This window comes from Suncus etruscus, chromosome X, assembly GCF_024139225.1.
Source record: "Suncus etruscus isolate mSunEtr1 chromosome X, mSunEtr1.pri.cur, whole genome shotgun sequence".
NCBI classification, from domain to species: domain Eukaryota; kingdom Metazoa; phylum Chordata; class Mammalia; order Eulipotyphla; family Soricidae; genus Suncus; species Suncus etruscus.
In genome coordinates, this window is record NC_064868.1 from 11,294,600 (window position 1) to 11,322,022 (window position 27,423).

The 27,423-nt window shown below is 44.1% G+C and overlaps 1 protein-coding gene across 3 annotated transcripts in view; it reads left to right on the plus strand.

Annotated features, from left to right (window-relative positions):
* ASB11 (ankyrin repeat and SOCS box containing 11) overlaps positions 1-16,202 on the plus strand; it is a 30,070-nt gene extending 13,868 nt beyond the window's left edge. For 2 of the 3 annotated variants that reach the window (XM_049766806.1, XM_049766808.1), the window contains exons 3-7: positions 1,314-1,421; positions 2,391-2,541; positions 5,484-5,618; positions 7,732-7,923; positions 16,078-16,202. In XM_049766806.1, the coding sequence (XP_049622763.1) occupies positions 1,314-1,421; positions 2,391-2,541; positions 5,484-5,618; positions 7,732-7,923; positions 16,078-16,202 (711 nt within the window). The remainder of the gene's footprint in view (positions 1-1,313; positions 1,422-2,390; positions 2,542-5,483; positions 5,619-7,731; positions 7,924-16,077) is intronic. The other variant, XM_049766807.1, reaches the window with a different exon arrangement.
* Positions 16,203-27,423: the final 11,221 nt, after the last annotated feature.

The following is a 27,423-nucleotide window of genomic DNA, read 5'->3' on the forward strand; positions in this document are numbered from 1 at the left end:
ATGGGCTAGAAGGTAGCTTCATGGGCTGGAGCACTTGCGTTGCATGCACTAAGTCTTGGTTTGATCCCAGCACCACCTGGTCCCTAAGTATTTCCAAAGTAACCCCCAGCACAGATTCACATAAGCCCTGAGGAACATGTGGAGTGGTTCCCAAATGAGGAAAGTAATAAATAAAAATAAATCAGTTCAGCCAAAGGACAACAGTACTGCCAACAAATGAGCTTGTGTCTCATTTTTTATTGCATGCTTATTCTTTTTTTTAAGCATTTAACTTTTTTATCTGATTTGGTTGTTTTCAAGATGCAATATATTTTCTGAGTTCAAAAATGAAAATGATCAAAGAAGGTACACAGAGAAAAGCTGGGCATCTGTCTTATCCCCCCAGCCTTCCACCACAACACTGTTATAAGAAACGTTTCTTTTGAGAAGAACTGTAGAGAAGAATTGTAAACTTGGAAAGCCTGTGTAGAAAAGAAGGGCAGGAGTGCCCTTTCCTGCTAAGATCTTTCTGAATCATGGCAATTGCTTAGCAATAAGTGAATAATGGGCTAATAGCATTAGTCCAATTACACACTACAGTCTTTGCAACCATTTCCCTCTCAGAGTCCTTTTGTCTCCTTTCATTATAATGCCACATAAAGTGCATTTAATACTTTCTTGCCAACTGTTTTTCAACAGACAGCTTGGTTTCTACAGGATGCTCTAAGTCTGATCTTTGCATTTTTCTGGAACTTTCTGTTGCTTCTTTTATTTTTTGCACAATGTAGACGACTTACCCTCAGGGGTCTTCCTGGTCGGGTATTTCTGCACTTCCAGGGACTCTGAATTTTAGCTCAGCGGGTGTGGGGGTGTGGGGTAGGGTGGGGGGTCGGGGGATGTTATAATAACAACAACAACAACAACAACAACAATAAATTATCATTCTGGCGCACTGCTGCCACCTTGTGGATGAATCTGTTTCTTCTCCTTTCCTCGAAATAACATGGATGGCCGGTAAAGGGCCCGTGTAAAAGGGCTGGGCAAGGAGTGGCTCTCCTGGAAGTCTCTGCAAGTGGCTGCAGAGATCAGTCAGCACCACGGAGATCTGACCGGAGATCTGGGGTGGGGTGGAGGGGAGGGAGATTGGAATGGGAGGATCAAGGCTATGCACAAAATTTGGGACGCTGTTAGCCCTTCAGGGATTCCAAAGCAGTGATCAAGCTCAGAAGGACCCGCAGGGACCTGACCTATCTATCTCATGGCTTTGATCCCACCAAGCTGCTTCCAGGCCTCTTGTGATTGCGAACCTTCAGGTACATGTTTCTTCTCTGCAGGGCATCAACGTGAACCTCGTGACCATTAACCGGGTCTCCTCTCTACATGAGGCCTGCCTGGGAGGGCACGTGGCCTGCACCAAAGCCTTGTTGGAAAGCGGTTCCCACGTGAGTGTCGACACCCCCCCCCCAATCCACGGATCCTGCCTGCAGAGATCCGGTGTGAGGGAGCCAGCACACATCCACCCCCTTTTGTTCTGCTGTGCCAGGAACTGAACCCAGGACATGCCAGGGCCTGAGCTCTTCCTTGGCCCAAATGCCTGGTCTGCATGGGCCCCATATCTCTGCACAATGGAAATATTTGCTGCAAACTCCCTGAGAGCTAAGGAGCAGGCCACATTGCTGGGCCCTAAACCTAGCCAATGACCTCCTAAAGTTGATTCTTTTATGACCCTTATTTTATAGATTCAAAAATGGAGGCATAGAAATTGAGTGACATAATGAAGATCTCTGAACGAATGAGAGAGCAACAGAGAGAGAGAGAGAGAGAGAGAGAGAGAGAGAGAGAGAGAGAGAGAGAGAGAGAGAGAGAGAGAGAGAGAGAGAGAGAGAGCTGGGATTTGAACCCAGGCTTGAATCCAGAAACCGTGTTCTTACCTCTCACCTAACACTGCTTAATGAGGCCCTTGGGCAGTTCTGAAATATAATTTTGCCTAGGGCCAGAGCGGTGGCGCAAGCGGTAAGGCGGCTGCCTTGCCCGAGCTAGCCTAGGAAGGACCGCGGTTCGATTCCCCACGGCGGCCCATAGGGGTCTCTCAAGCCAGGAGCAATAATTTCGAAGCGCAGAGCCAGGAGTAACCCCTGAGCGTCACCAGGTGTGGCCAAAAAACAAACAAAAATTATAATTTTGCCCCTCTTGAGATGACTCTAAGGGAGAGATACCTACATTTCACAGGGCGGCCTCACTCACCCCCCAGCATGGGGCCTGCCTCCGTGCAGACCCTGCTGAAAGCATCGTCCCTGGAGTGGAGGCTCAAGAGTTCCCCACTCTTCAGGGTCTCTCTCTCTGTGTCTCTGTCTCTGTCTCTGTCTCTGTCTGTCTCTCTCTCTCTGTCTCTCTCTCTCTCTCTGCATTAGGTCAATGCAGTGACGGTGCACGGAGCAACGCCTCTGTTTAATGCCTGCTGCAGTGGCAGCGCTGCCTGCGTCATGGTTCTGCTCCAGTTCGGAGCCAAGGCCCAGCTCCAGGCGCACCTGGCTTCACCAATCCACGAGGCGGTGAAGAGAGGTGAATGGGGCACCCACGGCTTGCACACACCGATGTCTCCCTGCAGACCGCGGGTAGCTTGGTAGCAACTTCACTTGTAGGTAGATGGTGTGAGACTGGGAAATGCCACCGCAGTCTTCCCAGTTTGTGGGAACCTTCCAGAAATCCTACTGAGGCATAACCTTCTCAACTCACTTTCTGGCTCAGTTGGCCCGTGCCCCTGGGGATAGTTACTCAGCGAGTCTCTGTCGTTCCCCCCCCCCCCCGCCCCAGGAAAGAAACCATTTGATTTGAAGGTTTAAAGATGACTCCCAGGTTTGGAAATAAGGTTGAAAACAGAAAAAAAATAACATGGGAGGGATTTAAAAACTATATGTATAGCTATATAGCTATATACATAGCTATATAGTTAATGAGCAGATCATTGAACAGGACAAAGAAGTCGTTGAAAGGTCAAGGCAATTTGTCACGGGTCATGGCCCTAATTTCTCGCGGTCCCCTATAGCATGGAATTCTCATCTGAAATCAAACAATGCCAACGTCAGAAGACTGTGTAATAGCGCCCTCTGGTGCATAATGCGGGATAAACATCTTTAGTTAAAAAGCAAGCGTGTACTCTTGGTCCCAAATTGTTGAATTTATTGTTTGGTCACTATTTTTTTAAATATTTTTAATCAAAATTACTTAAATAGCCACATCTCACTGTCTCTGTAGATTTTATTTACTATACAGTTAAATCTTGTATTGATTACAAAGGATGTTGGTCATGAACTTCAATTAAGTTATTTCCGTTGTAGTGAAAAACAGCACTCGTAAAAGTACTTTACAACGTTGCTATTGAGGGGCCGGAGCGATGGCGCAGCGGTAGGCTGTTTGCCTTGCACGCGGCTGACTCAGGACGGACCCTGGTTCTATCCCCTGTTGTCTAATATGGTCCCCTGAGCCAGGAGCTATTTCTGAGCGCAGAGCCAGGAGTAACCCCTGAGTGTCACCGGGTGTGGCCCCAAAACAAAACAAAACAAAATCCCTCACGTTGCTATTGAGGGGCCAGGATAACAGAATACCGGGCTGGGTGTTGGCCCTGCATGCGGCCGACGTGGATTGGATCCCCAGCAACAAATGATGCTCCCTCAAATTCTGCCAGGTGTAATTCCTAAATGCAGAGCCAGGAGTAACACTTGAGCATTGCTGGGTATATCCCTCAAACCAAAACCCAACATTTACTATAGAAGTAAAATAAATTATTTGAATTTTCTTCCAAACATTTTGAAGTTGATAAATATTGTAATTGATTTGAATTACTAAAGTAATTCTACTGTGCTTCAATTACGATATATTAACTTCCTGTGTTTCTTTCTATATTTCTTCTATATTCTAAGGCTGTTTTGGCGACCAGCATACACAGAATAGAAGCATCAATAGGAAGCTTATGATCTTAGACACTGTTATATTAGTATTAGACATTGGAATTTTATATATTAATTTTTAACTTCCTAGGAATACATAAATTTAACTCAAATTAGACCTTTTTTCTGCCAAAAGAACAAAAATCATCCAAATAATTTATTATAGACCCTGAAAATATCAGGCAGATATAGCTACTACTTGGCTATTATTTCTGGACTCTTAGAACTTTAAACCTAAGTAAACAAGCTGGGTTAGTCAGTCAATAATCTGACATTTTGATGCTATAAAAGATAAAATACACCTATATGAAAAAGTTTGACTCTCTAAAGTCTTTATTTATACATTTTTGTTACTATTTTGAGTCCACACCTGAGCAGTGTTTAGGGCTTACTCCTGGTTCTTCACTCAAAGATCACTCTTGATGGGTTTCAGGGGATCATATGGGGTGCCAGGGATTGAACTTGGGTCAGCCCCAGGCAAGGCAAACACCCTTACCCCAGTATTATTTCTTCTCTATTTGTACATTTTGAATGCCTACTTAGAATTCATTCCAAGTTGCTTAATCAAGTAGGTCTGAGGTGACCGGTACTTCTAAAGTTAGCTATAGAGAAAAGGTTGGTTAAAGTCATCAGTGACAAGAGATTTAAGGAAACACTTAACTCTTCAAGGAGAACAAACTCTTTCCAAACTCATCAATTCCTCAAAAGCACTAGAATTAGCACCATTGACTATATGGTGCCAATGAAACCTATTTCCTTCTTCACTGGGTGAATGAACTCTCTATGGACCAGGCTGGCTCGCCTAGTTCTCAATAACCACTGAGTTTGAAAGTTGTATTTAAATATGTTTTTTACTAGATGCTTTGTGTGAATTCTTAGAGGCCTCTTCAATCTTTTTTTTTTGTTTGTTTGTTTTTGTTTTTTTTTGTTTTGTTTTTGGGCCACACCCGGTAACGCTCAGGGGTTACTCCTGGCTATGCGCTCAGAAGTTGCTCCTGGCTTGGGGGACCATATGGGACGCCGGGGGATCGAACTGTGGTCCGTCCAAGGCTAGCGCAGGCAAGGCAGGCACCTTACCTCTTGCGCCACCGCCCGGCCCCGGCCTCTTCAATCTTAACTAAAATAAAGTTTGACTTTCCTCTGAGACTATCTGGTTAACCTTAGGCACCTAGAGGAAGACAGAGCTGAAGACATCAGGCTTGGGCACCGACTCTAAGCAATGGCTTGCAACAGCAATACTAGGATGAGGCTTACTCCTCTCTGTGTCTTGTAGCCTCCAATTGTGACCCAGTAGTTTCATTTTTTACTGTGATTTCAGCTGTGCTCCTTGCAACCCTAAATTTTCTTCGAATGGGTAGTGTTTTCAGGGCTGCCAAGAGGATGTTAGTGGCGGTAGCACCAGCATACTCCTATTTCTATGAGTTTTATTTAGGGTTCTATCAGAGCTTAGGATCATTACCCTATTTCTTCCACCCACCCAGATCTTGGTTATTTCCAGGGCCAAGTCCACAATCCATGTCTTCCTTCCCTGAAGGGGATTATCTTGTGTGCCACCAGGTCATATAGAATGTGTGGAGATTCTACTGGCAAATAATATTGACATCGACCAAGAATTGCCTCAGCTGGGAACTCCTTTGTATGTGGCCTGTACCTATCAAAGGGTAGCATGTGTGAAGAAACTTCTAGAATTCGGTAATTTCCAGAAATCTGTTGTTGTTGCTATGGTGGTGGTGGTGGTGGTGGTGGTGGTGGTGGTGGTGGTGGTGGTGGTGATTTTATAAGGCTTCAAAAAGAAGTTCTTGTCCGGCTAAATGAAATTCTGATTATATTTGCTGTACAACTGCTTTGGAACAGAACTTCTGGGAAATTAGTGCCCATACTTTTTAGTTCAGGTCAGCTATACCCATTAACTCCATTCTCTGTGGTGTTCCCAAAAGACAACAGAAGCTACTTCTGCAGGAGTTCTGAGGGGAAGGCATTGAAATGGCATTCCAGTGGTGGGCAAGGGAATGCAGTGCCCAGAGTGGCTTAGATTTAGATCACATTGTATAGCCCTAATGGGCTTCTCTGGAAACTCTGAACTGGGACTCACAGGAATTGTTTCCCAGAAGGAAGTCTAGGTATGGTTACTAGGAAAATGCCTGATAGTAAAACCATAAAGTTGCCATATGGACTACTTTAAGTCTCAACCTGATCATTTAAGTAATTTTGGGGGGGGGGTCACACCTGGTGATGTTCAGGGGTTATTCCTGGCTCTGTGCTCAGGAATTGCTTGGAGGACCATATGGGATGCTGGGGGTTGAATTGTGCTATCACTCTGGCCCTTGTTTAGTATTTTTTATGCTTTTTAAATTTTTATAATTTTAAGCCCATATATAGAAACAGTTCAGGGACCTTAAAATTTCTTGAACTGGGGCCGGAGAGATAGCATGGAGGTAAGGCGTTTGCCTTTCATGCAGGAGGTCATCGGTTCGAATCCCGGTGTCCCATCTGGTCCCCCGTGCCTGCCAGGAACAATTTCTGAGCCTGGAGCCAGGAATAACCCCAAGGTAGCCGGGTGTGACCCAAAAACCACAAAAAAAATTTCTTGAATTTTTCTTTGTACACCCAGTGGTGCTCAGGGTTTACTCTTGTCTCTATGCATGAGGATCACTCTTGGTGGGACTTGGGGACCCAAGTAGTGCAGGTTGATCGAACCCAAGTCGGCTGTGAACAAGGCAAGTGCCCTATCTTGTACTCTCTTTGGTTCTGACATTTTAATTTTACTAAAGATTCCCCAAATTTAATTGGTGGTGAGAAAGGAACACTGGTGGAGGGATGACTGAAACTCAGCTATCAAGAAGTTTTTAATGCTCTATCTCATGATTATTTAATTAAAAAATTTCCCAAATTTAACTAGTGACAAAGGTACAGACCATGCCCCCTATGACATATCCCATGACAAAGGTAGGAAGGACCTCTAAATGAGAATTCTGGGGCTATTTTAATTTTCTTGCTTATTTTCTATTACCTCTAGTAGTTCAGAAATCTGTGTTTGAACCTTAAGATTAAGATAAATACTTAATATTTATATTAATCTCTTGCCCCAAATCCAAAATAGCTATATTAAAATATAGGAAAATAATTAAATGTGCATATCACATAGTTCAAATGGGAAAGCAAGTAAAGCTTTAATAGAGTCAGGGTGATAGATAGTACAAAGCACTGGAGTGCTCTCCAAACCACATGATCCCCTGATGTGGTCCCTACGTGGCGCAAACAAAATGTTTCAAATATGCATTCATGTTTATCATCAACATATTTCAAAATTAGGTAGGGGGCATGGCTTAAGTGTAAAGCACATGCTTAGCATGTATGAGGCCTTAAGTTTGACCCCCAGCACTGCATACCCTCCCCCAAACACCACCAGATCTGGCTTCTATTAAAAATATTTTGAAAGCGTGCCGGTAAGATAGTACAGAAGATTAAAAAATAATTAAAAAATAAATCACTTGTCTTGCACCCTTCTGACCCTGGTTGGAGCTGCATCTGGTCCTAAATACCACCAGAGGTCACTTTGAGCACAGAGCCAGGAGGAAGCCCTGAGGGCAATTGGGTCTAAGCCAAACCTCCCCACCCCCAAATTTTTGGGGAAACAGTCTTAATAGGTATTACTGGGGTTTTCAGTGCAAGTCACATTTTCCAAAAGATGTCCAACATACCATGGCATTTAAGAGGCCTTTGATCTGCAGCCATGATCTCACAGGTGCCCTGTGCATCCCCTGTTGACATCTGGCATTGAATTGTGGCCATGTGCTTTGTTTAGGGGCCAACGTGGATCAGGGCCAGTATCTGGACACCCCATTGCATGCCGCGGCGAGGCAGTCCAGTGTAGATATCGTCCAGCTGCTGCTGGACTATGGGGCTAACTTGACATGTCGGAATGCTCAGGGCAAAAATGCCCTTGACTTGGCAACTCCCAAAAGCAGCGTGGAACAGGCACTGCAGCTCCAGGAAGGTAAGAATCCAGGGTTCTTGGAGCCCTCCTTTCTGTCTGTCCCTTTGTCTTGTATGGCCGAGAGGTCTGGTAGATGCTCATGACTCAAGGCCCTTCCAAACAAACACCCCATGGCACTGGATCTGTCCCCACAAGAAACAAAAGACCCTGGGCTGGTTTCCACTAGGAAAAGTTTGGATGGTCCTGTGTCTTGGCATAACCATAGCATGGAGCAGACTGCTGCTATATGGAGGTGATTCAGGAGAAAGGAGGAATCCTAGGGTTAGACCACAAGGTAGATATAGGGTATATCTGAGAAGCCATAGCAGAGACACAGTGGGTTTGTCCACACCAAGCCTCACCTGCCTTTGCACCCTGGGTCCAGGTGACTACAGATGCTCTCGGTTCCAGCTGCACAAGAGAAACAGATTTCATCCATGCAGGAATTGATGTCTGAGCTTGCGAGGGAGAAGTTGTGTGCTTGAGAAAATAGTAAAGATAATAGCACCTGGCGATTATCTACCGGAGCCAGAGCTGAATTCCACACACAGATTAATCTTCCAGAATTCTCCAGACTTGAAAGCAGTGTGAACTTTAGAGAAACTCCAGCTGCAAAGGGAAAGGCGAGAGACACAAGGCAATGCGCTGGGAGCCTCTATCATTGCTGCCGAGAACAATGAGGCTTATAGCCAAGGAGTCTGACTCCAGACTGTCCACCTCGACCCTAACTTTCCAAAACAATTTGCGGGGGATAGGCTTGAATCCACTTCCCAGTTCCATTCTGTGAGTCACCTTCACCTCCCACATGTCCCTTCTGAGGGGCTCCCTGTTTCAGTGCACTCATTTCCAGGGCAGAGCTTCAAGAGCTCTGTCATCTGGGGGTCCCGTCCCAGAGCTGGGTGAGTGTCCCAAGCTCTGGATGATTACCTCAGCTCTGCATGGTCACTGAGCTCCTGAGGGAAGCTCCATGTTTTGAACAGCCCTGGCCAAGAGTGGGAGAATCTCCCAAGGCTCAGACCATTAATGATGATTCTTTTATTGCAACTCCCCTGGAAGAATTCCATCTGAGCTCCCAGTTTGGAACTCTGTGATGTTCTTCAATTGTGAGCTGAGAATGTGGTTTCTATTCATTGTCACACCTTGCATGTGTGAGGTTTGGGCTTCGTTCCTAGCACTGGGAAGAAAGGAAAGATAGAAAAGTTGAAGAATGGAAGGAAGGAAATATGGAAGAAGGAAAGGAAAGAAGGAAAAAGGAAGGAAGGATGGAAGGAAGGATAGAGGGTCACCCAAGCTTTTGGAGAGTGGAGTGGGTCACCCAACCTTCTAAAGAAGGGGATGGGTCATCTATGCTTTAAAGCTGAAGCTGCTCTGGTTTGACTGCTTGTTGTAGCCTTCGAGTGTGGCTACACTTCGAATGTGGCTTCGAGTGTATCTGCCTTGGATGTTAATAATTTGTGTGACTAGAGATTGAATCTCTGTCGTCTGATCCTCTGGATCACCTGCATTTGTCAGGGGCAGATTGGGAAATAAAGTTATCACTCCATGTAACAAGTAGCATCAAAGAGGTAAAGCCAATATTAGCACTTCTTTCTGGAAGTAAGTTTCTTTCTGGAAAAGCATGAACTTTTTATAGGGTTCCCTATTGAGTGGCTTAGCCTTACTCACCTAAAGTCCTACTTTAATAAATACCAGGAAATGAGCTTGGGGCCATTTCTCATGAGGGCATTGTGGTTGAATGTCCAGAACTGCTGTTTTTACCCCCACCATATACCCAATTCTTGGCAAGAAAGATTACTAACTGGGTCAGAGTTATAACACAGAGGGTAAGGTATTTGCCTTGCACACAGCATATCTGGTTTCAATCCCGGCATCCTTCATGGTCCCTTGAGCATCACCAGGAATGACTGCTGAGCACAGAGCCAGGAGTAACTCCTGAGCACCCCTGAGTGTGACCAAAAAATAAAATTACTAGCAAAACTTTGGGTTTCCTTCATAATTTTGTTCTTGTGTCTTCCAGGCAGTGCATCCTTACATCTTGTAAGATAGAGGAGAGAAGAGTGCTAGAGGACTCCTCTTAGAAGTGCTTATGATTGGGTAGAGACAGCTCTGATAGAGACAAAAAAACTCCTGGGTTAGTGTTGCATTAAACAATTAGCAGTGGAGCTGGATGGAGGTGGATGGATGGAGGGATTTTTCCCTGCCATCCCAGGCCACGTGGCTCTGCAATCCCCATTCAGCTGGAGGGTCCCAGGTTTAGTTGAACGGAGGAATCACTCATCCAGAGACAGGCATCAGGAAGCATCAACTTTATTCATGCCCTATCCACTACATGTGTGGCCTATATCATAACCTTTTAAGCATTTGCTATTCTTAGCTTGCCCTGCATCTTAACTCCTGTCAGCCATCTTCCCTTTGACCTCCATGCTGGTCAAAGACCAAAAAGGCCCCAAAGCTCTGGGTCAAAGGCTTTATATAACCTTCCAAGACCACTCCCAGAATGGGAGGGGTCTTGCAGGTAAGGATACACGTAATATCTGGTTCCCAAGACCCCTCCCAGAAATGGACGGGTCTCAGTAGCTACACCTAAATCCAGGGTGGAGTTACATCTCCCCCTTCTCTGAAATATAGAAGCTTTTGTAATTTTGACTCCACCTTTAGCCAAAGGTGGGTAATATTTCCATAGCAACAACGTAATAAAGTGAAAATTAACATACCAGCCCTTTTCAAAAACATAACATTTCTGCAAAATATAATATACACCTGTAACTTAAAATTATTTTAATGCTTTTCTACCAAGCACTATTCCGGAACTTTCACGTTCCTATACTTTTAAACTATATTGGGGGAACTTTCTGTTCCTATTAACTTTCCCTACACACAAGTACTATAGCATAAATACATAATATACATTTTAAAAACAGGCTAAGTACATTAAAATACACACAGTAAAACATTTTGCAATTGAACATATTAGCTATGGAAAACAAAACACATTTAAATTACAAAGAAAATGACTTAATCAAGACAAAGATGCAGGCGGTTAGAAATCAGATCTTTAAATGGGCTAAACTGTTAATACTCCTTTTTTTAAATTTTTTTACACTACTACCTAATTTTTTCCCATTACCAACACCAATTGTGAAATTCCTTCACCTAAAACCAAGTGTCCAGATGATTAATTTGTCCCATGTTGTTCTCACCACATGGTTTACTTCCATAGTCCCAGGCCCCCGAAGATGGTTTTTTCGGGCTGTTGTTGACCATGTGGCCCCAGGTCCCGCAGGCGGTTCGTTCGTGCTGTTTCACCTTTCTGATTTGGAGGGCAGATCCCAGGCTTGCTGCTTTGGGCCGGATTAAGCACTTTTCGCCGCTTTTCTGCTACGCCGCTTTTCTGCTACAGCATTAGAGTTCTTGGCTGATTGCAGCTGCCTTTTTTCCAGAAAGCACTTTGGAAGCTGGCTCCACTGCCACAGCTGCTGCAACGCAACTTGTTTGCAGCTTTTTCCGTAGGGCGCGTCTGGATGTTAAGAGTTCAAAGTGGTTTAAACTAAAAGTCCAGTCCAAAATTTTCAACGTCGAAATCCAAATAAGAAGGTCATTCTCAGAAAATCAGTCTGCTTGTAGAAGCTTTTTCTTTCTGAACCTTTTCCAATTAAGGCCCTCCATCAGTATCTGAGGAGGATTTTCGGCAATAAAGTTTCAGTCCTGAGTTTTGGATGGGAGTGATACAAGTTTTCAACTCCCCTGTTTTACTGATATTTTTGCCCCTAGAAGGGGTCACGGCCCAGGCAGTGCATCCTTACATCTTGTAAGATAGAGGAGAGAAGAGTGCTAGAGGACTCCTCTTAGAAGTGCTTATGATTGGGTAGAGACAGCTCTGATACAGACAAAAATCTCCTGGGTTAGGGTTGAAAAGCTTCGGTGTGATCATGTTAAACTCTTTTTTCATCTGTCTTAGTTATAAGAAGATCAAAGAATTTTGAATCCATTGAGATGTAAATTTGATTGGGGCTTCCACTGAAGGGCACAATTGTAGACACTTTTGAGTTGAGGATAAGAAAAACAGGAAGAAAAAGCTGGGAGGGTCAGTCCAAGGGAAGTAGCAGCTCAAGAGGTCTGAGAAAAGATAGAGGATAGGGCGAGAGTGATAGCACAGCAGTAAGGACATTTGCCTTGCACACCCAGGTTCAATCCCTGGCATTCCATATGGTTCCTTGAGCCTACCTTCCACGAGTGATTTCTTTTCTTTTTTTTTTTTTTTTTTGTTTTTGGGCCACACCCGGCGGTGCTCAGGGGTTACTCCTGGCTGTCTGCTCAGAAATAGCTGCTGGCAGGCACGGGGGACCATATGGGACACCGGGATTCGAACCAACCACCTTTGGTCCTGGATCGGCTGCTTGCAAGGCAAACGCCGCTGTGCTATCTCTCCGGGCCCCACGAGTGATTTCTGAGTGCAGAGCTAGGAGTAACTTCTGAGTGCCACTCACCAGATGTGGCCCCAAAACAAACAAACAAACAAACAACAACAAAAGAAAAGATAGAAGAGAGAAGAGTGCTAGAGGACTCCTCCAGAAGAGCTAATGATTGGGTAGAGACAGCTTTGATAGAGACAAGGGGCTCTGGAAGGAGTTTGAAAAATTGAAAATTGCAAGGAGGCTTAGGTCCCACTTAGAAGTCCTGAAAAGGGCATCTTTTTTCCTGTTGAGGCAAAAGAAAACTGCATATAAGCCCTTAATGCCATTTTCCCTGCTGCCTTGCAAAAATTTTGCATTGCAAAATGGTGTGATGTAGTGAAGAAAGAGAACTCCACTTGTATGGCTTTCTTCGTTCATGTTGGGGCTGGGCTGGATTATGAAAAAACTGAGTTGTTTATTCCTTTAAAGACAGTGGGATCAAAATAAGAAGATCTTCAGAATATAGCCCAGGGAATTTCAAAGGAAGGAACAGAGAAAGAGCTCAAGAGTTGGGGTCACCCTCTCTTACTAGTTAGTCTAAGGGTGCAGGCCACAAGGGACTCTCTTTTTATGAGCCAGGCCAAAGGTACCCCATTCCCTACAAGGCCTGCTCAGGGTTCTGAAGGTTTCTGGGGGGTTGCTGTTTTTCGCCATCCTATCAGGACACTGCAGGTCATAACTCAATGAACAAGTTAGTTGCTTTAAACCTTCTAAAAGTTAAATAAAACATAAAATTCCAACCCAAATCACTTCAAGTTCAACTCAAGACAATCCCTTTGAGTTAACACAGGTTGCCCATAGAGGCCTTTCTCACACCTCTATGCACCTTCTTGATTTTTCTGAGTTTCAATTTATTTCTATCTTTTGGAAAAATAATTTTATTTTTTCCCTTCCTATATGTAAAACTTCTGTCCTCTGTCCTTTCTGGTTCACTTTCTTGATCTTTCTGTTCTCACACATTACACATATCAATACATTATGCCTACCATTGCTGGCCGCTCCTCCTTTCCCAGCCAATATCACAGTCAAGGACAATTTGCTTTCTATTGGTGGGTATTTAAAAGGACTCTGTTCTCATGGTTTTCTTGGAGGTTCCAATGAGACAGCTTGACCTACCGCAGAAGTCAGCCAGGATTCAGCATTGTAGGTGCAAGAGAAGTTAGTAGGAAGGTTCTGGTGAGGGGAGGCCCATGAGAAATACTTTCTGTTGTTTAAACAGAGTTGAAGGGCAAATGTCTCTGCCTGCACTGCCCTGTGGGAAAAGGAGGGGCTATGAGACCTGAGATCTAGCTTGTCCCACAGAATTTGGGCGTGATCTTGTCTTCTTTTCACTTCCTTCTCATTCCACGATATCCTCAGCAATGTGCTTTACCTGACTAAGAGGTGCTGGGCATCCCTGTAGGACTTTCTGGCCTCAATTGCCTATAAGAAACCAAGTTTGACACAGAGCAGCAGTGACCTAGTGTTAGTGTGGATTTCATGTAGCAAAGTCAGAAGAGGAGAAATGAGTCATGAGTAGAGAGATTAAGAGAGAATCGTGGAGTTCTGGGCTTGGGAGGAGAATCAGGCTGAGTTATTTCATTACTTCTCTGAGCTTCAGCACACAGGACAAGGGGTTTAAGATAAATTATTAGCATTCTCAGATAAGCAAGGATTTGGTGCCAGACCATATGTTGAGAAGAGAAGGAGGCAGATTTCTGTGGCGTGCACAGACTGAGGCAGAGACCTACTCCTCACAAGCAGAAAAGTCAGGAGGAAAAGGACAGGGGTATCCAGCCAGAAGACATGCAAGCACAGATTAACCTTAACGAACACAAGCTCTTGTCTCTTGTGAGTCAGAGCACCGGTATGAGATAGGGATACGGCTGGGCTGTCACCCGGTAGAACAGCTGGTCGACAAGCCCTCGGTTCCTGTGTTCCATCGGCAAAGAGTTGTTCTCACATTCATATCAGTGCCACAGCAACAAAGCAAGTACTTCTTTAAGCATTAGACATTCCAGTGATGGGAGTGTGTTGACCACACAAATTGTAGCTGACCTCCCTTTCAGCACAGAATGCTCTACAAATGAGGAGTGGGTGCACTGTGGGAACGCAGTGATAGGCAGTACAGCCTATCACATTGGGGTGCAATTTAAGTGGGTCTTAGGTAAATAGTTCACAGATAGTAAGCAAATTGCTTCTGTGCAATTCGATACCACTCAATGCAAATAGAAAAGTTCATTGGAGGAAACAAAGTCCCAATATTAATCATAAGGTAGACTTGTGAGTGACGATGTTTTGGGACTATTTCCTCATGTGTGGGGCTGGAAGACACCTGGTGCTCTTTGTCAAACTCCTATTTTCTCTTATCAGGGATCCCAGGCTCAAAAATTGGGCCCAAGACACAGCCCCTTCTCCTTGACCTTGCCTCACTGTTACCCTCTCATCTTGTTTTCTGCCTCTAAACTTAGGCCTTTAACTAATTCCAACAATGCCAATCTGAGTATTATCTGATTATTTGTACCTACAGATAAGTGGAGTACTTAAAAAGGAAAACTTGGGACTAGAGTGATAGTATAGCTGGTAGGGAGATTGCCTTACATGCGTTTGACTGGGGTTCAATCTGAGGTATCCCATCTGGATCTCCAAGCTCTGCCAAGAGTGATTCCTGAGTGAAGAGCCAGGAATAACCCTAAGCACTATTGGGAATGACCCAAAAATAAAAAATAAAAGAAAACTTTGTAGATCAACTTGAAGAAATCTCTTCAGAAGTTGGATGAGAAAAGAATGGAACTTTCTAAATGCCCAGATAGCCTGCATCCCACCCTAAAACCCCTTAAATCTATCAACCTGGTCTTTGTAGCTTGTCCTTCTAGAGGACTCAAAGTCACTATACACTCTGGGCATGAAGACTCTGACCGCAGGGACTGAGGCTCAGGGTATAACAGGGTCTAAGTTGAGGTGATTTCTTTTCTTCTATTGAGCCAGTGTTCCAGAATAGACTGCTCCCAGCATGACTTGGAACTCAGCCAGCATTTCCTTGTGGGAAACTAGACCCAAGAGGTTCAGAAAGACACTGGTGGGCCCTTGTGACAGCCTCTATTTCATATCCTAACACTGTGTCCTGCAGGCTGGACTGCCTACTAACACTCTCTAGGCACCCATCCATTTCTCTGTTGCTCCATCTAGGGTTCTGCATGCTCAGTGTTTTCCTGAGTGTTTTCTCTGCCAGTCTGGTATATGCAATGCAGAAATGAAGTGAATTCCCTTCTGTCTTTTTTGTTTGTTTTGTGTTTTGGGGTCACACCTAATGGTGCTCAGGTGTTATTCCTGGTTACTGCAGTCAGGAATCATTCCTAGAGGACTGAAAGAACCCTATGAGGCACCAGGATGGCTGCATGCAAAGCAAGCATCTTCCCTGATGTGCTACTCCTCAAACCCTTCATACACTGCATTCTGAATCTGCCTTGGGTTTGCCTCCTTCTTCAAGACAGTTAAGAGAATTACCATTCCTAAATACAATGACTAATTACTCTCACAAACTTCAAGAAACATGGCGGCCTCCAGAGGAGCCATTTGGGATCACTTGTGTCTGATGATTCTACTTCCTCTCTAGCTTCACTACATTTCTAGAGTCTCTTAAGCTTTTAGGGAGCTTCAACCTTTTCTGTCCTCACATCAGCCCTCTACTCCCACAACCTCTCCCATGGACCCATACCCATGATTTTCTTTCCTTCCTCAGGCCCACCTACTCTTTCCAAGCTCTGCCGCCTGTGCGTTCGGAAGTGCTTGGGTCGACCATGCCATCAGACCGTCTGCCAGCTCTGCCTGCCAGAACCCCTGGAAAGATTCCTCCTGTATCAATAGTGCCATCTCTCTGTGGGAAGAAATGTGGAGATAATTGGTTGTCACTGAGTTTCAATGCCCGAAAATTAGACTCAGTGTCTGCAAATGAGCTAAGCCGGTTAAAATCAATCTCTGATGCACTAGAATGTTCTGGAGTGTAAAACAATTCATGTTCTCATTAAATAAGAGGCAATTGGAACCTTTTGTTTTAGCTCTTATAGTTAGGAAACTTCAAAACCAAACCCGTGAAGCAGAGTGTAAAGAATAAGTTCTTTTTCATGGTATCCTACCTCAATTGTGCAAACCTCAGTCTTCTGAATATTGTGAAGACACATGCAAATTGGAGTGAATAAGATCGAGATGAATGTAAGTACTCTGAAATGGGTTTCTGATTGTATTTCTTCCACCCTGCCTTCTCCTTTCTATGAATAAATCTCTGCTACAATTTTGGTTTCTTTGCCTTTTTATGTACATGAAAATACTTTTTAAAAACTTACTGTGGATTGCTGCTTCCAGTCCTGGTTCATAAGAGATGGTGGGGAGATTAGAGCTCATCCAGAGACTGGGGTCTCTTGTTCATTACTTCTGATGAGATCAGGCAAATTCAGGACAAGATGGCCTAAGACTGCTCATCACTGTTCTACTACTTGCTGTTTTTCAAAGTAAACAGTGTAGGATTGGGCAATCTATGTATGTTCAATGACAGAAACTCAAGGACACTGTGTGTGACCCACACTGCAACCCACACCACCATTAGCTTATGTTCACTGTCGAGTATTGATGCCAGTCACCAGGGTGGGTTCTATACTATAGAAATGTCATTTCAGGGCTTCATGGAGTGAAATTTTTGCTGGTATCTGAAATTTATTTGTTCTCGGGACACGCCCTGCAGTGCTCAGGGCTAATTCCTGAATCTGTGCTCAGGGATCACTCCTGGCAGGGCTCAGAGGACTATATGGATGCGGGAGATAAAACTGAGGTCAGCTGCCTGCAAGACAAACACCCTAAGCATTATACAATCCCTCTAAATACATTTTTATGCTATACATGTTTCTTGATCAGAATTAGCTCTTTATCTAAATAAATTCTAAAAAAAATAAAAGCCTTTTCTAAGTGGGAGAGAGTACCTGTCTTCAAGTGGGAGACGTGTGAGGCCTGTGTTGGATCCCTGGCTCTGCGGCCTGCAGCCTACACTGCTGATGTGGCATTGGTGACCATATTAAAGGGCTCCTATTTGTTTTGAACTCTTTTTATTAATTGAGGTTTTGTGATTGACAAGACTGTTAATGATGGCTTGATTGTCATAATTAATTAATTAAATCATTTAATTATCATGAAAACCTTACACATAATTCCAATACCACATCCATCACTAGAACATCCACCCTCCCTCTTCCCCTAGGAACCCTAACATCCTCCCACAACTCATTTATGTGGATAAATTATCCTATTGTGTTAAAGGGTCCCTATATTTACAAAAGACCCTTCTTCTGGGAGGTAGCTAAAACGGCTGGAGTACATGCCTTCACTTTGGAGGCCCAGGTTCTCTCCTGGGCACCACTTTGCCACCAAGCACCACTAGGAGTAACCCTGAAGCACAGAGCCAGGGGTACCTCCTAAGCATTGGTAGGTGTGACCCAAAATAACAAAACATAGTAGTATCCTCTGCTTTCTCTTCCTTATCCTTCTTTCTTCTTCTCAATGGCATCTTCTGTTACCCCTGTTGTCCCTCTTTTTCCTCCTTCAATTTAGAATATGGATATTTGATGAGCTTATCTTTCCCTCTTGTTGATACTGGTAGGAGAGGGGAGAACACCTGAAAGGGTAAAGGATGGAACCCAGGGATTCACACATGCAAAGCCTGTATTGTTAGGACCTTGCACTGGGCTTCCATTCCAGTTGCCCTTTGCAGAGGGTGGTTTCTAGGGCTCCCAGATCTCTAATAGGGCTTGGGATATAACCCCTCCCTTTCAAGAAGGAAAAATATTAAAGCTGGAAAAATCAATTGAGAGAAAAACTAGATTGGAAAAGGGCCTCTCAGCATCATTAGAAAGAGCAAAGAGGAGAAATGTGACTCCATCACAGAATATTAGTGAGTTGGGGGTTTTCTATCTTCCCAGTGTCCTCCACGGTGCAATGCTAGGTCAGCCTTCACCTTGCAGAGTGGCTGAACTCTTTGGGGGTAAGGCCCTGGATGGCCTACGCTATTGTTTGTCTGTGGCCTGGAAGAATTCAACTGTGCTCTGGTTCCTTCCACTTTCTGGGACTGCAGACCCCATGAGCATGTGGGCACATTTTCACAGTGGAGATCTGTTTTCTCTTCCTTCCTTCCTTCCTTCCTTCCTTCCTTCCTTCCTTCCTTCCTTCCTTCCTTCCTTCCTTCCTTCCTTCCTTCCTTCCTTCCTTCCTTCCTTCCTTCCTTCCTTCCTTCCTTCCTTCCTTCTCTCTCTCTCTCTTTCTCTCTCTCTCTCTTTCTTTCTTTCTTTCTTTCTTTCTTTCTTTCTTTCTTTCTTTCTTTCTTTCTTTCTTTCTTTCTTTCTTTCTTTCTTTCTTTCTTTCTTTCTTTCTTTCTTTCTTTCTTTCTTTCTTTCTTCCTTCCTTCCTTCCTTCTTTCTTTATTTCTTTTCCTTTCCTTTCTTTCTCTCCTTCCTTTTTTCTTTCTTTTCTTCTTTCTTTTCTCCCTCCCTCCCTTCCTTCCTCCCCCCTTCCTTCCTTCCTTCCCCCCTCCCTCCTCCCCTCCCCTCCCTCTTCCCTTCCTCCCTCCCTCCCTCCCTCCCTCCCTCCCTCCCTCCCTCCCTCCCTCCTTCCTTCCTTCCTTCCTTCCTTCCTTCCTTCCTTCCTTCCTTCCTTCCTTCCTTCCTTCCTTCCTTCCTTCCTTTCTCCCTCCCTTTCTTCCTTTCTTCCTCCCTTCTTTCCTTGTTTTTGGATTTTTGGCTCACACTCAGCTTTGCTCAGGGGTTACTCCTGGCTCTGCACTCAGAAATCACTCCTGGCCAGCTCGGGGAACCATATAGGATGCAGGGAACCAATGGGGTCCGTCCAGAGATGGCCACATGCAAGTCAAATGCCCTATTGCTCCGGCCCCCATTCCTTCTTTCGGATCCTGCCCCAAGTCCTGAGAAACCACTCACAAGAATCCATCCTTCTGCTTCCAGGCCAGGTCTGTATTCTTGTCTTTTGGAGAAATGATGCAATTTATGTTGTCGGGATTGAACTCAAGATAATACCCCAATTCTCGTCAAACCCTGAATTTTGTCCAACTGTGATTAAACTATCAAAATTGCTTAATCATCTATTTGTTGAGAATATATTTCTGGCTTTGAGGGGTTTCTTTATTTTTTGAGGGGGGCACACCCAGAAGCACTCAGGGGTTACTCCTGGTTCTGAGCTCAGAGATTATTCCTGGCAGGCTTGGACAACCAAATGGGATGCCAGGGATAGAACCTGGTCAGCTGCTTGCAAGGCAAAATCCCCCCTGCTGTGCTGTACTATATCTCTAGCCCCTAAGGGGGAATTCTTAACACTTACTATAGATTATTTCATTTTTCACTGGACATGGAGTGTTTTATTTCCCAAATTGTATGTTTTTTTCATTGCAACCAAATTGGAAAAGCCCTAAAATAACTTTTTCACTCATTCAATACCTTTATACTTTTATACTTGCTGCATTCATTTTTTATGAGCCACTTTTATTATTACATAATCTTATTCAAAATCACTTCATTAAAGGTTGTGAAAAAGATAGATGAGGTCTTTGCTCTAGGAAAGCTGCTGTAATTGAGGAACCTATAGAGATTCAGCAACGTTATGCCCAGAGGTGAAAAGAAGAAAACTAGTTTTACTAAATAAAGAGTTTTAGGTGAAGTTCCTCATCACTACTAGATTTTACAAGAACTATTCACTGAACATTGTATCTAATATTTTTGATAGTTCCTTTTCAATGGTCAAATTTAGTGATCCGGGGGCCAGGAGCTGGAATAGCTGCTAGAATGGATGCATGCCTGATCCTGGCTCTCTTCCTGTCACTCCATGGTCCCTTGAGACTTGCCAAGTGCTGTTCTGGAGGACTCCAAGAACTGTCAGGTAAAGTTGTGGAGGCTTCAAGTACCACAGAGGTGGCCTGAGTAATCTCCAGCACCTTAGGTCCAGAATAGTGACATGTCCTCAGGCTCTTACATTGAAACACTGGCCTAGATGACTGAGAACACCGCTGGGACCCCCTTAATTGGCTCCCTCCACAAAATGTTTTCTTTTCTTTTTCTTTTTTATTTACTTTTCTGTGCTCAGGAATCACTCCTGGAATTCTGGGGATCTAACCCACTTGACTGAGTGCAAAGAAAGCACCCACCTTACTCATTGCACTATCTCTCCTTTTTCCCGTGTGTTCTCAGTACATCTGTTTTTATTTGGGGGCCTCATTAATGTATAGATTCTATTGTAAATGTATTTTCAGCACAACTTTCCTTACAAATTTTATAGGGGTGATTTTCTAAGTTTCCAACCTTTTGAAACTCTCTTTAAATGATTGTATGAGATTCCTTAGATTCTCATACAATCATTTAAAATTAAAATTAAAATTAATTATAATTCTAAGCCTTAATTCTAAGGCTTAGAATTTTCTATTATGGTTGGCTACTCAGATTATCTTTGATTTCTTGCTATTAGAACTAACACCAGTGTGAACTTCATTTTCATAAATCTTTTATAATGTTTGAGAAATCTAAGTGATTTAAGAAAACAATCCTAAATGATTATTTACATAATTTAAGTATATACACAATGAATAGTTGTAAGGGAAAATCGTGTCAGAGCTAAATAAATGCCTGCTATCACATAGTTATATTCCAGCTCTCTCTGTTTCTGATCTATCTTGACATATGTTTCTGTCTTCTAGATGTACTGTCATTTGTCTGACTATCCCTATCAGCTGCCTTCATTCATTTTAGGGATTTCTCAAGTGATGCATGGAAATCTGTTAGAAGCACATGGCTAATTGTGCCAGGTGTCATAAGATTCAAAGGTGAGGTATTGCCCAGGCCATCTGATGCCAGGGACCACCAGGACCACCAAAAAGGTGCTTCAGAGCCTCCAGCATATATGTTGTCAGGGGTTTCCCTGAGATCAGCTGCAAGCTAGGCAGGTAGCAAATCCTGCCTAGGAATCTATTTCTGCCTAGGTATCTATACTACCTAGGTATCTATATAGGCAGATATCTATTTCCTGCCTTGACACAGTTAAAATTAAGCTTGAAGATTGAAAACTCAACTCTTTCAAAATTCCTTCAATTGGGGCCAGAGAGATAGCACAACAATGGGGCGTTTGCCTTGCATGCAGCTGACTTGGGAGGGACCCGGTCTGATTCCCGGCATCCCATGTGGTCCCCCAGTCTTCCAGGGGTGATTTCTGAGTGTAGAGCCAGGAGTAACCCCTGAGCATCGTTGGGTGTGGCTCAGAAACCAATCAATCAAGTTAAAAAAAATCAAAAACAAAATTCCTTCAATTATAAAATGTCAGGTTTATAACTTAATATCCCCCCTATTTTTTTTGTTCAGATGATCTCAAGGAAGTTTGTCCTCCCTGATGTTTCTAATTTTACTATATCAAGCAAACCTGAGGTTTCCAGAAGTTTAATTTTAAAAAATATAAATTTTTGAATTGAATCACTGTGAGTTACAAAGTTGTTCATGGTTGAATTTCACTCATACAATGTCCAACACCTTTCACCAGGACACATTTCTTGCTACCAATATCCCCAGTTTCTCTCCTGCCATTTCGTCTGCTCTCCCCTACCTGCCTCTGTGGTAGACATTTTTCTGCTCTCTCTGTCTCTCCCTTTGTCTCTCTCTCTCTCTTTATTCATTTTTGATACTATGGTTTGCAATACTATTCCTGAAGGGGTATCATGCCTATCACATTCCCCACTTTCAGCACCCAGTTCTTGTCCAGAGTGATTGTTTCCAACTCTCATTGTCATAGTGCTCCCTTCTCTGCCCTAAATCCTAATCCCCAGTTCTTTGTGGCTGTTTTCAGCAAGTGTTCTTTGTGGAGAAGATGGTAATTTGCTGAAGCTGATGCTTCAGAGACATTGCCCAAGGCAATAGTATTTCCTGAGCACTACCCTCTGGGAGCCTGTAACTACTCACACACATACACAAGAGTTCCCAGAGAGTTTGCTCAATGGGCAGATCACATTCTTTGCATGCAGTAATTCCAGTTTTAATCCTCAGCACCAAATGGTCTCCTAAACTCAGGGCCTAGAGTAGCACTTAAGTCTTATTGGGTGGGGGCTAAAAAAGAAAGCAACAGGGCTGGAGAGATAATACAAGGATGATCCATGAATTCAAGCAAGACCTTGTTTGCAAGTGACTGGTTTGATCCTCAGTACCACATGGTTCCCCCAGCAATCCTGGAGGCCCCTGAGCTCTGTGGAGTGTGGTTTCAAGGTGTACTCATGACAGCCTTGGGCAATAGCTCTTGGGGGACCAAGCAGTGCCAGTGATTGAATTTGGACTTTCTTCATATAAAGGTGCACTCGACCTTTGTGTAATTTCTGTGACCCTTTCATATTTTTCCTTCCTTCCTTCCTTCCTTCCTTCCTTCCTTCCTTCCTTCCTTCCTTCCTTCCTTCCTTCCTTCCTTCCTTCCTTCCTTCCTTCCTTCCTTCCTTCCTTCCTTCCTTCCTTCCTTCCTTCCTTCTTTCCGATGAATAGTGGGGAAAATGCTGAATGATTGTGGCTTTATTATGCAGCAAACATGGTTTTTCTCCTTGACCATAGCCAGATGAAAATGAACTTTTTGGGGCCTGAGAGATAGAACTTTTGCATGTGGCCCTCCCAGTTTCTATCCCTTATATTACATGGTCCCACAAACTGGACGCAGTTCTGGAGGACCCTAAGCACTGCTGTATGTAGCTCTAGTATGTTCCAAACATTGCCAGGGTTGCCTGAGTAATAATCCCTGGAATATCAGGGCCTGAGAAACACTGACTCCTTAAGCCCTTGCACTGAACAGATGGCCCAGTGGCCAAGAATTTCTGGTGGGGCCACTGGGCCTTCTGAATATTTCTTGAGAGCCCTCCCCTCAAGTGCTCTTCTCTGTGACTCCTTAGATGTCATCTTAATTCTCAATAATCATGGGCTGGAGTGATTGTACAGCAGGTAGGGGCACTTGCCTTGCATGTGGCCAACCCATGTTGGTTCTTGGCACACCAGGCAAACCCCAATCGATCCTACCAGGAGTGATCCTGAGCACCAGGGAGTATAAGCCCAAAACAAAAAAGGCACTCTAGAACCACAACTCACATACATATAATTCAACTCTTGTCCAGATTCTTAAAAACTCATTAGAGAGTTCACACTGGGCTCATGCCCACCGTAACTCAATGAGCCCAATTCAATCTCCAGTAACCCATGGTCTTCTGGGCACCACCAGAAATGACTCTGAGCACTGAGCTAGATATAGCTCCTGAGCACTTCTGACTAAGGTCCCCAAACAAAACAAACCAATAGGCACATTTTTATCTGGAGATGATTTTCTGATTTCTAGATGTAGAACTGTTGTTGGAGTTTAAATATCAGCTTGCAAGTGGTGATCAACATTACAAGAATACAGAAAAATGGAAAGTTAATAGGTTCCTTCCCAGGTATTAAGACAATGATCTTAAAAATACTCTTTTTTTGTCCTTTTGATCTGAACTCTATTATGAATACAAAAGTTTCTGGGAATTTTATTAAATGTAAATAAAGATACTGCACTGCTAAAATTTCCAAGGAGGTCCATGATACCCTGCTTCCCTGCACTGCCCCCTTACTTCCTAGATATCTGCATTAAGATGGGATAAAATGGCACCCTGAGCCAAGCACACATTTTATCATTCCTCAAGTCTTTCCTGAAAGACTGGTGGATATTATGTTTGTTTATGACCTCAATTTATCCTGACAATAGCTATGGAGTGCAATTTGGCAGTGTTGAATCTCAATACGAATCTCAATGTGACTACAGGTTTCTTTTTTCAGCTGTAGGAGATGACAACTTTCCACTACCATTAACAAGGAAAGGAAGGATTCCTTTTGTTAAAAACTGGCATGCTCCAGTTTGAACCGGCAGAGAGAGCTGAACTGGAAAGATCTGGACCGTGGAATGTTACAATAGTGAGTAAAGAACAGAAAGAACCTGAAATAGACATCAGAGGGTACGGAGCAGTACACAATAGTGAATAAAATAACAAGTAGAGGGAAGGGGATCTCTCCAAAAATGACTACAAAATAGTAAAGACCAAAATTATCCCAGAATGATTTATGTTGGGGGCCTGAAGGAGCAGACATGTATATATAAGCACATGTAGGAAAATTCATTTTTGAAAACACATAGACTCATAAATCTGAAATTATGAGGCTGTATCTTGGGTCTTACTAAATCAGCAAGCATTTTGTTAACATGAACATGGATTTATTTCTGAGCTCATGGGCACTTGGGAACTGTATGAAAGATTTGCAGACAAAACTCAGAAGCTTAAACTATTAAGAGTTTTTGTCCAATTACGGTAGATGGTCCTGGTGCCTCCCTTAGTGGCCTGGTCCTTCCTTCCCATGTATGATGTCACTTGTCTTATTTTTTGATGCTGTACAAAGCCCTAAGCCCTTGTCCCACACTGTCTGCTTGTTGTCCATGTACGATGACCTGGTCTTATTCTGACATGGTGCTCTGTCCAATGTTCACTTTCCTAGTCTGAAATCTGCCGCTGAAAGCCTGCCACCTGTGTCTCCTTTCTGTGACCTGTCACTGGGCCTCTCTAGGGCTCTGCCCAGCACTTACTTGTCACCCAGGTTTACCTCCACTTATGGTCCCATCCAAGTGGGTGAGATTCCTCTATGATCCTGCCATCTTTCTGGGAGTAGTGAGAGAGTGAAAAGACAGGGGAGGTAGCATGGTTGGTGAGTTTTCCTTTTATCTGCTTCTCCGGATCTCGTGAGTTATGTTGACTTTTGACTGGATACTTTTTGGTGAGCTTGAGATAGAAAATAACCCATTAAATGAACTCTTTCACTGCAGCTGGGCCAGTTTTCATGGTCAGGGATGTTTGAGATTAATTCTGAGCTTTGTGGTAGGGGCAAAAAAAATCCCTTTCCAATGGATAGAGAGAAGCCATGGCATTAGTGAAGGCCCATGGACAAAACCCCCAAGTTTTTGAAAAGGCAATTAATCAGCAGCTGCTTTCACAAAATAAAATGGTTTTGGGGCTGGAGCAATAGAACAGTGGATAGGGCTGTTTGCCTTGCACGTGGCTGACCTGGGTTCTAATCCTGGCATCCCATAGGGTCTCTTGAGCCTGCCAGGACTAATTTCTGAGCACAGAGACAGGAGTAACCCCTGACTGAGCACTTCCAGGTGTGGCCCAACCAACCACCCAAAACACAAAATAAAATGGTTTTTTTTTTTGGTGAATATCACACCCTCAGTGTTGGGGAAACTCCCATCAGGTGCTCAGGGATGCTCAGATTTGTTTGTAGTAGTCCTTGACCTTGCATGTCTTGTAAGCAAAAGGTGTGCTCCAGCCATTCTGAGTCACTTCCCTGGCCCCAAAGGAAACTTTTTTCCCTATATTTTTTTTTGGGGGATGCACACTCACAAGTGTTCAGGTCTGACTCCTGGCTGTTCAGGAATCACTCTTGACAGCATTTGGGGGCTAGATGTGGTACTGGGATTGAAACCTGGTCAGCTATGTGCAAGGCAAGTGCCCTATCCACTGTATTATCTCTCAGGCTCAAAGTAAAGCTTTCTGTATCTTAGTTTGATGACTATAGCTGCAGTGCTCAGGGTTTACTCCTAGCTCTGCACTCAGGAATCACTTCTGGTGGGGCTCATTGGATTCTATGGGATGCTGGGGATCCAACGCCAGTCTGCCTCCTGCACGGAAAATGCCTTCCCCACTGTACTATGGTTCCAGCTCCTTACAACATATATATATATATATTTATATATAAATAACTATATATATAACCACTATAAGAAAGTTGCCAAATTACTTGCATGCCCCATGCAATGCACAATACAGTTTTCCTGCAACGGCAACTTTTAATATTTTACTTGGAGTTAAAATACACCAGTGTGGAGAAGCAGCACTTTGCCTGAAATCCTTGCAGTGGCAGGGAGAAAACAGAAGTGCTTTCCCATCCTTGCAGTATTGTAATATATAGGCACATTAGAAACTCCCAGGAAAAAAATTGAAAACACATGTGCAGATGGCCAGGGCGCGCTGTGCACTCTGCGAGCAGACGGCTCAGCTAGGCTTGCAGCAAAACCTCTGCTCAGCAGCAAACAGAAAGCAAACAGACCACCTCGGTGCAGCAGGAGTGTTCCTCCCCACGCCTCCCCACACACCCCCCCTTTCCCTGTGTTCTCCAAAAGTTACAAACCTTAAATTTCCTTCCTGATAAACTCCAAAGCTTCCTCGCTGATTGGTCTCTGGTGGGGAAAGGACGTGACATCAGCAAGTCTAGATTTCGGCTGGGGGAGAGCGCGCTTGGGCTTTGGAGGAAGGACTTACAGCCAGCTGGGGTAAGTGAGCTGGTGTCTGTATGTGAGTGGGAGACTTCAGGTAGGATTCACATTTCCCGCTTTCTTCTGCTCCTGCCTGCAGGAAACTCTCCTTTGCTGGCTGACCAGGGCTGCCTGAAATTTCCCAGGAGTTCGGACTTGGATTTGGCTGAGCAATTCAAGTGGAGCAGCATGGATGGTCAGCGAGGGAGAAGAGGACGAGGTCTAGGGCGAGGGCGAGAGGAAAGGGAGCACGTCACACCCCTGAACACATCATACATCCGTGCTCCTAGGATCCTGTACAACCCACGCATGGGGGGTAAGTCCCAGGGCTTCGATGCTATAAGGCCAATGAGGGGAGGGGGTAGAGAAGGAGAGCGGTGAGGTCCTGGGAGTTCAGGGTTTGGTGCTGGGATGGGCCCATGCTTTCTGGTTATTATTTATTGGGTCTCTTATCTGCAGAACGTCATCGCCTTCCATCCCCATAAACCCGCACCCCGCATCAGCAGCTTCTCGTCCTATAAAAAACTTAAGCTCCTTCGTTGGCTGGTTGTGGATCTGATTGGGGGCAGAGTGTAGCATTTTCTGACCGTGGTGGTTTACAGAGTGACTTCTAAATCTGTGAGCATCATTTATTTGGGCATTTAGGTTGGGACTAGGGTTGGAGATGGTGCTTGAGAGATGGAGCAGATAGGTGTGATTTTCA